The 17,766-nt window shown below is 39.7% G+C and overlaps 1 protein-coding gene across 1 annotated transcript in view; it reads left to right on the top strand.

Moving 5' to 3' along the window:
- Positions 1-15,853, top strand: part of CHMP4B (charged multivesicular body protein 4B) — a 36,004-nt gene extending 20,151 nt beyond the window's left edge. The window contains exons 2-5 of the mRNA XM_030532789.1: positions 6,253-6,430; positions 8,553-8,667; positions 9,060-9,186; positions 15,036-15,853. Coding sequence (XP_030388649.1) covers positions 6,253-6,430; positions 8,553-8,667; positions 9,060-9,186; positions 15,036-15,103 — 488 coding nt within the window. The 3' untranslated portion in view covers positions 15,104-15,853. The remainder of the gene's footprint in view (positions 1-6,252; positions 6,431-8,552; positions 8,668-9,059; positions 9,187-15,035) is intronic.
- The last annotated feature ends 1,913 nt before the right edge of the window (positions 15,854-17,766 follow it).

Below are 17,766 nucleotides of genomic sequence, written 5' to 3'. Positions count from 1 at the left end.
AAGTTAGATATACAAAGACCTCAGACTGTTTAATACCATGGCAATGCATCTGGAAATTCATGCCAAAAATGTATTGATTGAAATACACAAAAGAAAAAGAGTACAAACAAGACAAGAATACTGAAACAGAAATTGAGTGATTATGCAAAACAAACGTAATCAAAACCTATGAAACCAGAACCCTTTTTAGAGAGGGTGAATGTTGGTTAAAGTCTTTTATTCTGTCAAACAGCCTTCGTTGGTGGTGAAGAAAGGGTTAGTTCTGTTCACTTTTTGAGTTGGGAACGCTGCTTTTTCTTCCGTTAGACAAGACAGACACCCAGAAGGGAGAGAAGAGGTAGAATAGTAAATGTGGGGGAAATGCAGCATTTGTTGTTTCTTTCAGGGTAGAGGGCAGTTAGTCAGTCACAGACAGTGGTTTGGACTCAGGCAGGCCAGCTATGATAGCTGCTGCTCTGGACCCCAGCTTGCCTCTCTATTCAGGGACATTATCTATTTGGTTTGGCCATGTCCCCCTCCATCATTGGTGGTACTTAGGCCTATCAGAGCTGGATGGGCCATTTCATCTTGTGCAGTGCAGTTGATTTCAGGATCAGGTGAAAAGCCAACAGAGTTAGATAGGACAGGAGGAAGACAGTGGGGGACAGAAAGGGACACATGAGAGACAGGAAGACAGAACAGGAGTTCATATGTACACCTCTGCTCTGCTCTAACGCAACCTGATATAATACAAATTCTGATATAACGTGGTAAAGCAGTCCTCCGGGGGCGCGGGGCTGCGCACTCCGCGGATCAAAGCAAGTTTGATATAACACGGTAAGATTTTTTGGCTCCCGAGGACAGCATTCTATCCAGGTAGAGGTATATATGTACGAAGTTACAATGACATGACTTAGCCAAGCAATTGTGGCCTCTTCTGTTGCCATAATCATTTGCTGTCTATCACTTCAGTTATTTCTGTTTACGATACGCAGGCTTCTGAATGGGTTCAGGGCACATGCTAGTGGATTTGATTGCAGGATAGAACTCTGTGTCTGGGAATTAGACTTAAGTTTTGACTGCCACTGAGTCTGGCCTATTAAAGCAGCCTGCAAACATCCCGACTGTACATTTTTTCAAGTGCAAAAAATTCATGTCTCACATGTATCTTGATGGTTATTTTATATGTTATAGGTCAAAAGTAAAAAGATCTAGATATAGATTAGAGTTAATAAGGATATTTTAATTCTATGTTAGGTACTGAACCAAAATTCAGATAAATACTGGGTGGACATGTCTGCTTGGAAGTCGTAATATTCTAATGTGAAAGATCTGGTGGGGATATTCTTGTGTAGCACACAATGTTCTCTTGTATTCACAGTCTAACTTCTGTGCCTTGGTTTATCTGTGAAAGCAAAGCCATGAAAAGGCAGAGCTGATTACCGCAAAAAAAGAAAAATCCTGAATGTGAAATGCATCCTATTGTAGGTGAATAAATGAATTAATAGAACTCACAGGAGAAAATGAATGTGAAATGACCCAAATTAGCTTGTCAGAGTTTCATAATCTCTCCAATTTAATAAAAGATTCCAGTTGTAATTGGTATGAATTCTAAATTGGATTAAAGCATAGTTGTGGAAATATAGCTGCTATTAAATGACCTCTAAATAAACTACAGGAAGGTGCATTTCTCTCAATTAGAAACATTTCAGTGTCTTGTTTGACCTTTCTAGTACATTTTTTTAATGCCAGGTGCAATGATATTTAACCAGTTGTATAATCTCTTTTCACTTCAAAAAAGTGCTTTGCCTCTAGATGTTAATTGACTACGTAAATATTACCCTGAATTGTCCAAGTGTTGAAAAGTGTGGTCCATGTGTATATGAGTAAGACAGCACAATATTTGCTCTTACATTCCTATTTGTATTCCTTCCCACCTCAACATTACTTAAACATAGAAGTCTTTTCTACCATTTTATCATAGCATAATCCTGCAGCAGACAAAATGGAAGGGACTGCGGAAAACTTGAGTAGTGAGATTTAAAAGCAAGGTCATAACCGCTACTGGGTATAAGGACATTCCTGCTGTTAGAAAAAAATGTTAGGGTATAACATGGGCAAGTAGGGCTAATGCTGGGGCATGGACTGTCCCAGATCAGGACACTACAGATTGACCGGAGAACCAGGTTGGAGAGAACTTAAGTGTCAACTAAAGCTTACCTGAGACATAATACAGACCTTTTCGTGTGCAGGAGCAGGAGCCTGACTTACTAAACCAGAGATTTACCACCAGACAAACAAAAAAGACAAGGGAAATTACAAAACAAAAAAATCTCAAATGATTTAAGATTAGTAAATGCAATTAGAGTGAAATACATTGAGCAGACACTCCTGGGGTGGGAAGGGTGGGTGAGAGAAGAAAATAGAAATAAATGGAATGGAAATAGAAAGATACGGTTAGAAAATTCTGGTTAATACCTGATACCTACTTCATACACACACCATTTAAAAACACACTCTCAATGTTTAGTGCCCATATAGCCTGAGTTCTGCCCTTGTAACAAAGTACTCCCAGTAAGTACAAAGTCTAAAAGAACCTTATGTATTTATCCCATAGCTTTCACTAAGAATTGTACATAAACTGTAATACTGTACTTTTGTTTATACAAAAGCTGTAAGAACTCTGGCCTTGCAGTCTACATATTCCACAAAATTAACAGTTCTGAGTATCCTACCTTTTGTTTCTCCGATTTCTCTCCAGTGCCATCACACTGAATACAGCACATCCAAATAGCAGGCTTTTCCTTCTGAGCAAGCTAATTTGATCATTCCAAAATTAAATTGTCTTTAGTCTGTTTATTATCATCTCTAATATTTGTTTAATGCATTGCACATAATTTTATGATATGGCATAAAGCAGGCACCAGTAGCATCCAGCATGATACTGCAGAGCAAATACTAGATCTTGTTATATGAAAGCCCAGTCAAACTCCCATTCATGTCAAAGGAAAGACTATTGCTATTGTCAATGGAATTTGGATTAGTCCTAAAATAGGGACACCAGTCAAGGGGGGAAGCAGGTCACAGAAATATTTATTTTTAGCAGTACGTGCAATTATTGTGCAAAGCTGGACTCAAAATGGGCGGTGTGGCCTTTGATTTTCATACTGGCTGTTTAGATTGTTTCAATAGATGTGATCAATGGTTCTTTTGATTTGTGTTTGGCAGCTTTAATTGTAACTGTACCTAGTTTTCTGTTTTGTAATGTGTTGCAGAGTAATGATAAAATAATCCGAGGGTTAGAAAATGAAAGGACTGTGTAGTGTGCAGCCACCCAGGAGCCTTATCTTGAGGGGCTAAAAAGGTGTGTGTTTTCAACTAAATACAATTGGATAACTCTCCTTTTACCCGTCAAGACAGGACCCAACAGTACATATGAGGCCCCTGTAAATGTACAGTCAGCTTCTAGGAGATCAGCCTGATCACCTGTGTTGCAGCCACTCATTTATCGTGTCAATTGAAACTGTCATTCTAGAAAAGGTGACAAGGAATTCTGTCCCTCTTCAGGAAGGCTATAATTTTGGGGTAGGGAATCTCTCCCACAATTCAATTCCAGCACTACAGCCAGGAAAGGCAAATTCTGAAATAGCATGTTTAGGGGATGGGTTTTAGAACTGGATTTTGGAAATTGTTTTTCTTCACTTCTAATGAACATGTGTAAACGACAAGTTTTCTGTCACAAACTGGCCCTCAACAGGATACTGTGTGTTATATATGTCTGAGACATCTCAATTATACATTTCCTACACCTTTCCCCAATAAACCTCTTTCGATCAGACTTTCACAGAGGCTAGAGACTTGAACAAAAAGGACACGCATGGAGTGAAATGCAGCACAGGTCTGAGTTCAGATGCTAAGCTGTATCTTGGAGGAAAGAACTGCAGTCCTCAGGTTAGAATCTGAGTAGACGTCCAAGTTGATTCTATTTCTTAAGCAGATAAATGTTAAGTTACCAAGTCTATTGTATATTAAGAACTGGATTATTGATCTCTTTGACAGAGGTAGCTGGAAATAACATTTAGGGTAATTAGTTGTTTCATCTAAACAATGATTCCGTCAGAGAGATTGTGTTGTATCTGTCAGCCAAAGCACAGGTTAGTTGGTTGGAAATAGCTAGAAAAGGACCGTGATGGAGGCAGATATAATACTTGGTCATGGAGGGGCAAGGGGAACTTGTTTCTAACATAGTGTTTGGGGTTTTTTTGTAATGTATATCTAAGTGGATAGGTATAGTAGGAATAAGCCTATGCCTATGTGGTTGTGCCTAATATTTTACTATGTTTGTTCCTTTCTTCTTTGTGTGGTGATACCCAACCAATCTGTCCTTCGGTAGGCCCTGTTCACACTACAACCTGTAATCAAATTTGTAACTACTTACAGCAGGCACCTTATATGTACACTACAGTTGGTCGTACTTTTTATTTTATTTTATTGAAATGATTTGCAACAAAAACTGCCATTTGCAAGACCAAAGTTTTCTGTGGGGAAAACTTCGGGTGCGAGGAGGGGGTGGGTTAGTTTTGGGCAGGGAATCAAAATGATGGATCTCCAGTTGTCTACTTGGAAGGTTTCTCTTGACAAAAGTTTTACATGCGGCTGCCAGCGCTGAATGCCTGACTCTGCCTTCCTGATGCTCAGCTCAGCTCTCCGGGTGCCCAGGCATTCTGCCTGTCCTGCTGCTGAGTTGCAAGGCTCTTGTCAACGTCACTTTCTCAGACAAATTAAAAATTCCATGTTGGTTCACCTGAAACAGCACTTTTCTAAAATCTTTCTGGGAAAATGTCACATTTTTGCCATTTTGTCTCAGTTTGGGTTTTTTTAAGAACACGTGATTTTTAACAGGGAGGAATTTCCATTTTCCAGCCAGCTCTAATCCACATACATCATGAATGATTGATACAGAGCAGCTAGTCGAGTTTCACTTTTGCCAGTGATCTAGTCAGGTGGTATTATCTTCCTGTAACTGGTTGTGTACACATGTGCGCATTCACTGGGGGTGGAGGAGTGGAGTGCTTAGTGTGAACTGAAAACCATGTTCTGGTTTGTGAATCCAGTTTGACTGGTTCTCCTTCTTCCCAGCTTTCTGTACAGAGTACTCAGACCCATGTGTTGGTGACTATGGATTTCATGCAGTGGCATTGTGGGATAGCTCATCTGCCCATACTTTCGGAGAAAGCACTTAGCAATGTCTGTTCATGTTTGTGTAGATCTAGAAACACTTACAGCAGAAAAGCTGCTGTGCAGGCTCAAACTGAACAGGGTTACAGATCCAGAGACAGCAATTCTATTGGTTACAAAAATCATATTTAGAAGGTTCAGTGTGGGCGGGACCTTACACCAGGGGAGACGTGAAATGTGTTTTAAACAGGATGAGCTTTCCTTGACCATTGCTCTTATTCAAACAGGAGCGATACTAGGAAGCGAGTTACAGTACAACCTAAGTTATGAACACCTCGGGAATGGAGGTTGTTCGTAACTCTGAAGAAAAAGTTATGGTGGTTCTATCAAAAGTTTACAACTGAACATTGACTTAATACAGCTTTGAAACTTTACTATGCAGAAGAAAAAAGTGGCTTTCCCTTTATTTTTTTAGTAGTTTATATTTAACACAGTACTCCACTGTATTTGCCTTTTTTTGTGTCTGCGACTGCCTGATTGCTTGCTTCTGGTTCCAAATGAGGGATGTAGTTGACTGGTCGGTTCGTAACTCTGGTGTTCATAACCCTGAGGTTCTGCTGTACATAATGCTTTCTCCCAGTCACTCCTGCCTAGCTGCAGCTGCTGATTGAGCCTGCATCATAGTTAAAACCGTGTTTGGCAGTTACTGTACCATGGACTGCTGTGTGTTCCGTGGGAAAAGATGGAGGAAGATGTTACTTTTAAAGAGGCATGCTTATGTTTTGAAACATGGTGTTTGCTATAAAACACAGTACCCTGTAGCACCATCCATGCTGAGCATCTAGACTGCCAACATTGTGATTGCTGGTTTATAGTCTGTATTTTGACATGAAGTGGACGTCAGAGGTTTGGCTACTATTACATTTGTTTAGGCAGGAACGTAAAACAGTAACAAATTTTAATTAAACTAGATAGAAGAGCAGATGAGCAATAGAATGAATTAAACGTTGTTCTGTTTTGTGAATGGAATTTTGTACACATTTGAATGGCTATTTTGGACACACATCACATACATCCTGTTTTTGTTTCATCTAGCTGCTCTTCAAGCCCTGAAACGCAAGAAGAGGTACGAGAAGCAGCTGGCACAGATAGATGGCACGTTATCAACAATTGAATTCCAGAGGGAAGCCCTTGAAAATGCCAACACCAATACTGAAGTGCTCAAGAATATGGGCCTGGCTGCTAAAGCTATGAAAGCTGCTCATGACAACATGTAAGAAATTTCATATTATATCCTTGAATGAATGTTCACTCTATCAAAATCAAACCAGAAATTATAGAAAGAGAATAAAGGACCAGGTCCCATGCAATCTGCTAAAATACTCTGCATCATCGTGGCATGAAATAACTGATTTTTGCAGAGGTTACAGACAAAGCAGTAAAGTGTTTTTAAAAAGTTTAAAATATAATACTAGATGTGTTCGCTTATTGATCAAGCTACAAAAGATGGGATTTTTCAACCCAGAAACATTTTGTGGGGTACGAGGCCATTAATAGCACACACACAATTTTTGTCTAGCTAAATTATAATGTCAATAGTAGTCGGAAGTGAGTTCAGAGATGTACTGGTCACAGATCCCTCTAATACTTGTACACTTTTGAAAAGCCTTGTTTAAAAGGGGTGCATAATCAGTTCCTTTTTTCTTCTACTCAATATAATTTGCAAACAAAAATGACGTTGAGATGGAGTTATGGTTGAGAGTACATATCAGTAACTAAGGGTAAACTACAGAGATGTTGTAATTAACACAGAGCCAATATTTGCAAACCCAGGAAACTCTGAACTAAGGTTAACCTGTTCAGATATAGGACTGCATAGTTAAGGCACCTAAATAGTCTTTACTGAGCCATATAGTGACCCTATGTTATTAGGCATGTAAAATATTCTCCAGAGAAATTTATGAAGAATTGTAATCTTTCAAAATAGCTGTCATCCCCCATTTTTTGCAATGACAATGAGACCAGGTGCTGACCTCAGTTAATATGCCCTCTTTCCAAATGCCACCACATTCCATTGCCCCCAGTGGGAGTGAAGGTAAACTGACTTCAGAAAAGATGTTAGCCCCCTATGCTGTCGGGAGGTAGAGAAGAACATTGAGGAGTAGGTGAATAGCTGCAGTGGCCATTTTTGTTAAGGGCAGTCTGTTGCTTCAGTCCCATTGAGAACAATGGAGAAAAGAGGCTATTTTGAAAGAGGGCAGTTCTTCGTGGAATTCTCTGAATTGTATTGAGTTTCTGCCCCTGAATAAACTTGAATAAGGAGAATAATAGGTGTGTGAATGTGAATGACAGTGCTTAAAAAAAAGAAAACCCTTTGCATATAATCCATGCACAAGATTTCAGTGAATTAAGTATATGGAAAGTTGTAAAAGTCTGCATTATTCCATTAAGGTCATTGGGGACAAAAGTATGACAAAACAGGTGCCAGGTTTCTTAAAGGACCCATTTCTAATTTAATTAAAACTAATGAATTTGCTTGTAAATTTTCAGAAGTCATTCTGTGCTCTGAGAGTAAGGAGTAGAATTTTGGGGAGGACATCTTGTATTTTTCATACATAAAAGGTTAAATCTCAGCTTCAGGTGCAAAACTCAACACACCCTTAACTGTGGACCTTACGCTGATGATGATTGTGTCCTGTGAAGGCACTTTTTTCGTCCATCCTTGATTAAAGCAAATAGAGCTGAGTTACACTAAGAATTAGAGTTCAAAGCAAACTGATAATTGGATCTTGGTGGCACAAAGGATTGATAATAGGGCAACGGAGCCTTTCACCCTGACAAGTTGAAGCTGACCTAGATCTGCAGCTGTAACCAAAAGTAGTTGCCAGCCAATGGGCTGCTTGGCTACCTATGTGAAATGATTTTGTGCGCTCAGTCCATCTTGCCATGTGTTTATATATTTTCTGAAGGTAAACGGAAGCTTTTGTCCTCCAGGGCTCTCAGTCCATCTTTCAGCACTAAATTTTTGCCAAAGAGAAAAATTTAAGAACAGCAAACAGGCAATTTCTAGAATCGTGAGGGAGGTAATCTGCTGGGAATGAGCATCCTCCTGCCCAATCCACACAACACAAATGGCATGTGCTTTAGAGGAAGTTTCATACCTTCCTGCAATGGGTTAAAATGCCAAGACGTTGGCAGGGAGTAGAGAATGGAGATTGCGCAGGGTGGAGCAGTTGAGGAAAGGAGAGCTGCAGTGGCTGGAGATTTGAGGTCATGCACAGGTGAAATGCCTTTGCAGGGTGGAATTAGCATTGCCACAGAATTAGCAAATGCACTCAGTGGGCAGTGCAAAGCAGGTTAATGAGCTAACATATTGTACTCTTTTCTCTTTACAGGGATATTGATAAAGTAGACGAATTGATGCAGGATATTGCAGAACAGCAGGAGCTGGCAGATGAAATTTCAACAGCTATTTCAAAGCCTGTAGGATTTGGGGAAGACTTTGATGAGGTAAAACAGCTTGAGTTGCACTGTTTTAAATTAAAACCCATCTCTTAGTGATCTGAGTTCTGCATGCATTCAGAAAATAATGCAAGTTCTAGGATATAAAATTTCTCCTAGCAAGTGGTCTTTTCCACCTCAGAAAATTGTGCACTACAAAACTTGGATGTGACTTCAAACCCCCAATGTTCTGGATCAGAGAATTCTGTGCCCATCAGAAAGTGAAGCCATAAATTCAGATCAGGGTTGAGATTCAGACCCTACCCTCACAGTTTGAGGGTCATGTGCTGGGGTCATTTAGGCCACCCTCTGTGATAATGTGCCTAGCTGAGTGAGTCTGTGTTTGTGCTACTTAGTGGCAAGTGTGATCTGAATCATTTTTTTTCCCTTTACAATACTAGGATGAACTGATGGCAGAATTGGAGGAACTAGAACAGGAAGAATTAGACAAAAACCTGCTGGAGATCAGTGGTCCCGAGACAGTACCACTACCAAATGTGCCCTCAATAGCAATACCATCAAAGCCAGGTAATTGTCTGCCTTTGCCAAAGCCAGCTTGGTTCATTAACACGTGCATTCATCAAATCAGCAGCTCTTAATAAGGATTTGAATTTTCTGGCTACAAGTAGCTTGTAGAGTTAATATGGAATTGCTTCATGAATCACATGATGTGTTATTCTCAAGAGATCCTTCATCTCCTTTCATTAGATCTATGAAAATGAATAGCTGTAACAGGAGCAGTTAGCATGTATTCCCACACTTCCAGTTTATCTTATAATACCTTAAAAAACAAGGTTCAAGGTAGAATGGATATGTAGGAAGAAGTAGTACAGGCTGGGAGTCTTGTACTAATGGCGGCTGATTTAATGGGAAGCAAGCCTGACAAGACCAAACACAGAAGTAAAAGCAAGGGAGACTTGAGTGAGAAATAGCCCTTGGAATTTAGTCTTGCAAGTAGGTCTCAATGCTCTGATTGAACCATGCTTGCAGGTCTTTGAGTCTGCCTCTCGCCCCTTACTGGGATGCTGTGGTCTTACATAGCTGACCCATCTATTTTCATAGCACTCTGTTTTGGGTGAATAATGCTAACTCCTTACTACCCAAGGTGCACAGGGTCCCTATCTTAGCAATGGCACTCAAATCAGATGACGCCAAACTGAGTTTTGTGCAAAACCTTGGAGCAAAAGCCTCGAGGGGAGGCAAATCACAAGGACAAATCCTGGTTGGTGCGTGTGTTTTACTGGTACATAGAGAAGCTCCACGCTAGCCTGATTCTGTTGTGGTGAGGTTCTTTGTTAGTTCTGCCATTGGGTCCTGCCTTCCATGGTTCTTGTCTATGCAACAACCCCTGTTGCAGCCCTGGAGATGAAGACACTGCAGAGCTGTCTTCAGGAAGTAGAAAGAGGAGCCTAGTTCTCATGGAAGCTTATTGTGATCCCACACCCAAAAACCTAGCTAGTGGAGATAGTTTATAAAGGCCTGGCCTGTGCTCCTTGTCTCCCTGTTTATCCTTGATGGTCATTGTCACTCAGGCCCCTCAGGAGTTCCCTAGCTGCCAGTTGCCTTTCCCAGACTTCACTTCACAGTGCCCCAGCAGGCCTAGATGGCAGTTATGTGAGAGCAGTCACTCACTCTGAACCAGTGGAAAGGGATGCAGTTGGGTGACTGAAGAGCAACTCTCTCATCATTAGTGGTTGCTTTCCCCTCTTAGCCTGACTTAATGTTCCATGGACAGAGATCTGGCTGGACCCATTCATTTTCTGCATCAGGATTTGACTCATTAATAGGAAAAGAGGGAGAGGGAAAAATCCAGTATTGCTCTCTAAATTGCACTAGGAAGGTGTAATTGTAGAATCTCTGCCTCCATCTCTCACTTCTCCTCTGGCCTACATGAAAATTGTATGGTCTAGAATGGGGAGAAGTGTTAGATTTACACAGTTTTGGTTCAAAGCTAATAATATTGTGTTCCAAACAACCACTTCGCATCCTGTATGTAGAGTAAAGGTCATAGCTAATGAAATCCAGCAGACATGGAGAGTCACTGGCCTGTGTTAATGTCCATGATGTGATGTATAACCTTCCTGGACCTGCTTTACAGGCTCTGCCATAGTACAGTATAGCTGTGCCACAGTTTTACTGCATTTATTATAAAACCACAGTGTAGAAACTTCAGTATCCATTCACCCCATCAGTGCCTGTCTTCTCATGGCTGGTGAGGACCCGTAAATAGCAGAAATTTCTGTACAGCAGCTCTCTGCCTGGATTCAATATAGGTACTCTAAAAAGCCTGCTATATTTCTCTCTTTTATAACTGTTAAGTGTGTTTTACTTTGGAGAAAATCATTTCACAGAGGAGTTAAGAAATGTCTATCAGGGTGGATTGACTTAAATAATCTATTTTTAACATGATTTAAAACAGGAAGCAGGTAATTTTTTATTTAAATAATTGATTTTAATCCATTTAGCATGTTTACTTTTTAATTATTTTCCTTAAGAGCAGTTCATTCTTATTGTTTGGCATAATCACTAAAACATTCATTTGCCTCCAAATATAGGGTTCTTTTTGCTAAACAAGAAGATACACTATATCTGTACACATTTATTTAAGCATCAATATAGCTTCACATACACTTAGTCAGATTTTTAATTTTTGATTATTTTAGAAAATGGTGAATGATGCATTTCTTATTTATCGGGTGAGTTGGTTTTTTTACTTGGGATTTATGGCAAGCCGCATTTGGATGGCAATTAGGAGTCAATTAGAAGTACCATAATAGCATTTTAAAATGTGTTTTATTTAACTAATAAAAACGTCTTAAATGTGCTGTGTATATGTTTTGATCAACTTTTTTTCTTGTTTTGCATTTAAAACTGACCTATTAAACAAAGGAAGTAACTGTAGTTAGTGAATTGATGGATTATTTCTGGTCACCATGAGCCAGGTTTTCAAAGATATTTAAGTGACTAGCAGTATTTCTGAAATTATCTAAGCAGGCTAGGTGGCTAGCTCCCATTGAAATCAAATCCCTTTGAAAATCTGGCCCTGTGTCCTTCAAGTTTTTAGAATTAAAAGATCTCATCCTAAATCAGAAGTTAAGAATTGTAGTAAATGAATAATGGAAGCAAAGATACACAAGGAGAAATCTATGGCTAGCATTGTTAAGGACAATAAGGAGTTTTTACAATATATTAAACAGGAAGAATCTTGACAATGGTTTTGGTTCATTACTAGATTGAAATGATAGAATTTTCAATAAAAATGCAGAAAAGGCCAAAGTGTTCAATAAATGTTTCTGTTCTGTGTTTGATCAAAAAAACATGATGTAGTTTCATCATATAGTGAACACTCTTTCCATTCCACTAATATCTCTGGAGAATGTTAAACAGAAGCTGTTAAAGCTAATACTTTTAATGAGGTCCCGTTAACATGCATCCAAGTGTTTTAAAAGAGCTGGCTGAGAAGCTTGCTGGACAGTTAATGTTGATTTTCAGTAAGTCTAAGGGCACTAGAGAAGTTTCAGAAGACTAGAAGAAAGCTAATGTGCTGGTTTTTAAAAAGAGTAAACAAGATGACCCAGGTAATGTATAGGTCTGATATCAGTCCCAGGCAAGATAATGGAGTGGCTGATATGGGAATCAGTTAATAAAGAATTAAAGGAGGGTAATGTAATTAATGCCAATCAACATGGGTTTTTGGAAAATAGATCCCATCAAACTAACTTGGTATTTTTTTAAATGAGATTATAAATTTAGTTGATAAAATTGATCTAAAATACTTAGATTTCTGTAAGGCATTTGGCTTGGTTCCACATGACATTTTGATTAAAAAAACTAGGATGATATAAAATGAACACATCACATGCTAAATGGATTAAAAACTAAGTATCAACATGTAGTTGTAAACGGGGAATGTTCATCAAGTGTGTGTGTTTCCAGTGGAGTCCTGCAGGGATCAGCCCTTGGCCCTATGCATTTAACTTTTTTAGTTTTTATCAGTGACCTAGGAGAAAACATAAAATCATCACTGATTAAAGTTTGCAAATGATAGTAAAATTGGGAGAGTGGTAAATATAGAGGAGGACAGGTCACTAATACAGAGTGATCTGGATTACGTGGCTAACTGGGCACAATCAAACAGTATGTGTTTTAATATACTAAATATAAATGTATACATCCCAAAACAAAGAGTGCAGGCCATACTTGCAGAATGGGGGACTCAATCCTGGGAAGCAGTGACTCTGAAAGACTGGGGAGTCATGTTGGATTATCAGCTGAACATGAGCTCCCAATGGACACTGTGGCCAAAAGAGGTAATGTGATCTAGGGGTGCATAAAGACGGGAATCTCAAATAGAAGTAGAGAGATTATTTGACCTGTATATTTGGCACTGGTGTGACTGCTGCTGGAACACTGTGTCTAGTTCTGCTTCTCACAATTCAGGAAAAGTGATGTTAAATTGGAGAGGGCTCAGAGAAGAGCAGCAAGAATGATTAAAGGATTAGAAAACACACCATATGGTGACAGACAAAAAGAACTCAACCTATTTAGCTTAATAGAGATAAGGTTAAGGGTAACTTGATTAGTCTACAAGTACCTACATAGGGATCTTCAGTCTAGGAGAGAAAGTTATGATTCGATCCAATGGATGGAAGTTGAAGATAGGACAAATTCAGGCTGGAAATAAGGCATACATTTTTGACAGTGAGGGTAATTAACCAGTGGAACAATTTACCAAGGGCCGTGGTGGATTTTCCATTACTGATGATTTTTAAATCAAAATTGGGATATTTTTGTAAAAGTTCAGCTCCAGGAATTGTTTCAGTGAAGCTCTCTGGCCTGTGTTATTCTGGAGGTCAAACTAGATGATCACAATGGTCCTTTCTGACTTTAGGATCTGTGAATTCTCTTCCTGCCTGGTGGTAGTTCATAGATTAAAAGAGGAAAACAAGTTTTTCTGCTTTTTCAGCTCAGTTGGCTTCTCAACTTTGAATGAACTAGCCCAAATGAAGAAAATATTTTCTCTGCACCTCCTAGCTAACCTGAAACCAAAAGTAATTAAGGCAAAAACTTTTCTGCACAACAGAAACTAAAAGCACGGACATATGATAAATTTAAATAACAGCATTTGCTCCATTATTAAAACTGAAAATAATACAGATATTTAATGCAATGTAAGACATTGTGCCATATTTATAAAGCTTCAGTTGAGCTTAAGTTAATGTTTCCCCCATTCTGTATATAATAAAAAAGCAGCACCCTTAATTCATTAAAATGTGAATGCTGACTGATGCAGCATATTTTTTATTTAAATGATTTAAAATAGATTATAATAAGTGTAAGGCTCAGAATATTTTGTCATAATTTCACATTTACTTTTTACAGGCTTATTTTTAAAAGAAAATATTTATCTAAATACAAAACTCAATTTGATATTTTTAAAAATCAGTTTTTATTTATCCTGATTTCTACTCTTCCATGCCCGTTTAATCTGGGGGACCCTGCCAAAGAAGAGATTTGCCATCCCTTGGCTCCTCCCCTTTCAAGGGTTGAACTTCAGGAATTTCCCATTTGTGCCAGCTTTGTATTACAAATTGCGCATGTACGTACACGTACACACCCCACACCCCATTCTTTAAGCTACTGCTGCATTAGGAATTTCTTTGGGGAAAGTGTAGTATTTTGAAATTTTTAAGGTGAGACTTGTAATGCTTAGGATTCTACATCTTCAAAGCACTGTACAGTTTTTAACTAGCCTTCCCAATATTCCTGCAAGGTAGCCAGTGCCTTCATTTCCAGAGAGGTAAACTGAGAGCCAGAGGTGAAACGGCACAGGAAGTCTGAGAGATCCTAGGCTAGGACCTGATATTTCCGGGCTCCTAACTCCATCTGTTCTTCCAGCTAGTGCTGCACTCAAATCAGTCTAAGACTCATAGCCCCAAATCCATAGTGGTTGGTTTAGGCACACTGAACAACAAGAAACCAAAAGGTATTGGCATCCTGCTTAGCTAAATAAACTTTACATGGCTCCAAAGGAGCTCCTAAAATAAACAGGTCTACATCTTCCCATGCTTTGAGAGTTGGTGACACTGACAAATATTGGCAGTGCTTGTGTATCACTCTGATTAAAATGCACATTTGCATTCTCACAAACCATTTTCTTTTCTCTTTTTGAAATATGGCCTAGGGAAGTTTAACCCTGGCTGGCTTTTAAAATGGCACATAAGTCTTGTAACTGAAAACCACATGTGGCATATTTGCTCTTCTTTGGGACCTAGTGTCTTGTGCAGTGCAGAGCCACCTGGCCAGGTGAAGCAGGACATTATGGGGTTACATCAAGGTATCTGCTCCTAACTCTTCACACTTTTTTTATGCTACAGCCAAGAAGAAAGAAGAGGAGGATGACGATGACATGAAAGAGTTGGAAGCTTGGGCTGGAAACATGTAACTACAGCAGCAGCCATTTGGAAAAACATAAGACTTTGGCCACCTGGTTTAGGTGCACGTTGAGTGTGTTCGGGACAAAACTTTAAGCAAAATGTCTTTCTCTCTTTAATCTTAACCCAAAGCAGTGAGCACTGCATTGCTGTACTCTGCATAGCATGGTCTGCGCAAAGGAAACAAAGGGGGTCGGGGAAAGTTGCCTGCAGTTGATGTTGAATTTCTGTAAAATAGAAGGTATTTGCAAAATCCAACCTTCGGCTTCTGGACTATGCTAATGTTACTGCTGGATCTTCATCTTCTAGAGTTTGGGGGGTATTGACTCTAAATGACCTGAAATGCAGCCTGTACTTTTACGTCAGTTGAAAGTGTGTCGAGAAGTCTTGTAAGGCATTTAAAAAGGAAAAGTCATAAGCCACCATCGGCTTCTCATGTTTAGGTATAAGAATGTTTTAGGTTTTTAGTTCTTTGCACTCTGTATTTATTTCCTTTGACTGTGTGATCACCTTCTATCACTGCACTGACCTAGTTGCTGTTCCCGTTTTTAATTAGTGAAATTGATTTGAAATTGATAAAACACTACCTTGGAAGTAAGGGAGATTTACACTTAAAATCCAGCTGTACATTTTGTTCTATTTAGCAGTTCAGTGTTCATTGCTATTTGTGATAATTGATAACCCATTCAGATACATGCACACATCTATTTGAATTAAGAAACTATGGTTTGCACTGTATTAAATATCTTGTTTAATTTTCATTCTCGGCTAGTGTTGTCAATTATCTATTTTTATTAGATTTAAAGAAATTTAATTTACATTAAATTTGGTTTCTGCTCCTGCCTGATAGAGGAATAAACAGACTTTTTGGCATCAGTTTATCTTTGAATCCATAATTGTAGCTATGGCCAGTGTTATGACAGATACAGAGTCAGGTCATTTATCATACAAACTCCAATATTAGCTGAGCAAAATGTTTGGGAGTGTTCCTGTGAAGTTATTACTCTTGACTGTTTTAGTGTAATGATATGCTGGGACAACAGATTGAGACTCCAGTCAGAGGGCCCTAGGAGCTACTGTGTTTGAGATAGAAGCAGCTGATTTAAAGGCTGAACACATAGCTTTGGCTTTATATTTCTCTGCCTACCCTACTGTAAATTATGATAAGAATTATTTTTGACATTCATGATTTGTTGCATATTCTGTGCTAGTAAGAAGATCTTGTATTTTACAGCACTAATATTTCCATTAGGATTTATGCTTTGAGCACTAGATGCAGTGAAACTCCTTGCTGGAAATTTGCAAGCCTACCTCAAGGTAAGTCGTTACCTTAACATCACTATTGTTGCCTCAGTTACTGACACCCAAGTCCAGAAACCCGACATGGAAAGAAGGCAAAGAGGCACAGATGGCGGAACTGCTAGCTGCTCCCAAGCTTGTGGAGGGGGGAGCTGAGTCAGTAATGTGTTCTGATCTGTACCGTCACCCTGTTTCTTCAGACAAGAAGAGAATGCAACTCCTGCAATAAAAAACGACTGTAAGAATTGGAACTGAACACCATAACTCCTGTGTGTTGGCCAGGCAGCTGGAACAATCCCGTGGTCTCTCTTGCAGCCCTGCACTTTTACCTTCACCTTAAGTCTCCTCTGAAGACTTATTTTGGTCAATACTATGTGTCTGTCTAGCATATGTGAGGTTTTTTAATTATTCATCAGGAGCCTTACTTCTGCTTTGTATTCTTGACTCTTCTTCCCCACTTTCCCTGCCTACATCAGTGAACAGCCAGGAATTATAAACAAGGCTGTTAAAGAATAAAACAAGGACATAGACATTACTTACTCCTGCTTTTATTAAAAAGTCCAGGCTCATTCTATGGGTAAGTCGTCTTTTCTGAAATCAGCCAAATGATGTTGAAAGAAGGTAAACTGTTCCTAAGCTAATCTTTCTGTGGCTGTAAATAGGATTAAGGCTCCGTGTTTGTCACAGATTCCATGACTTCTGTAGCAGCCTGATGTGCTTGGCCCTGGGGCCACCTGAGCAGCTCGGGCAGCCCCCGGGCCAGGCGAAATGGCTGCTGCTGGGACAGTCTCAGGGCCCCCAGCAGCAGGTGTTTGTGGGCTGGGGATTGAGGTGTGAGGAGGTGCTTACCTGGAGGGGGGGCTCCCCTCCCTCAGCTACTAGCTCCTGTGCTGCCTCTGCCAGCAGGCTCCACCCCCACAGCTCCCATTGGCCACAGCTCCCAGCCAATGGGAGCAGCAGAACTGAGGCTGGTGTGGAGCAGAGTCAGTGCATGGTGCCCAGGAGCCAGGTAGGGAACCTGCCCCAGCTCAGTCAACCCTACCCCCACCTGCAGCATCCCCCACTCCCTTCCCCTGTAGCTCCTGCCCGCTGTGCCCACCCACCGACCCCCAATTTTAGTCAGGGGTATATAGTAAAAGTCATGGACTGATCATGGGCTGTGAATTTTTGTTTACTGCCTGTGACCTGTCCATGACTTTTACTAAAAATTCCTGTGACTAAAACATAGCTTAACTTTTTTTAGCCTTTTTTCCTGACGAAGCTAATTGCCCAGTGCTAGTTTCAAAATATGCCATTTTGTAACCTGAAGTGAGTGTCTTGTTGTCTTAAAAGAATTAGCAGTTTTAGCAGGGTTGTGCCAGCTTTGTCTTGCTTA

The sequence above is a fragment of the Gopherus evgoodei genome, chromosome 14 (assembly GCF_007399415.2).
Source record: "Gopherus evgoodei ecotype Sinaloan lineage chromosome 14, rGopEvg1_v1.p, whole genome shotgun sequence".
NCBI classification, from domain to species: domain Eukaryota; kingdom Metazoa; phylum Chordata; order Testudines; family Testudinidae; genus Gopherus; species Gopherus evgoodei.
This window is presented reverse-complemented; position numbering and strand designations above follow the sequence as displayed.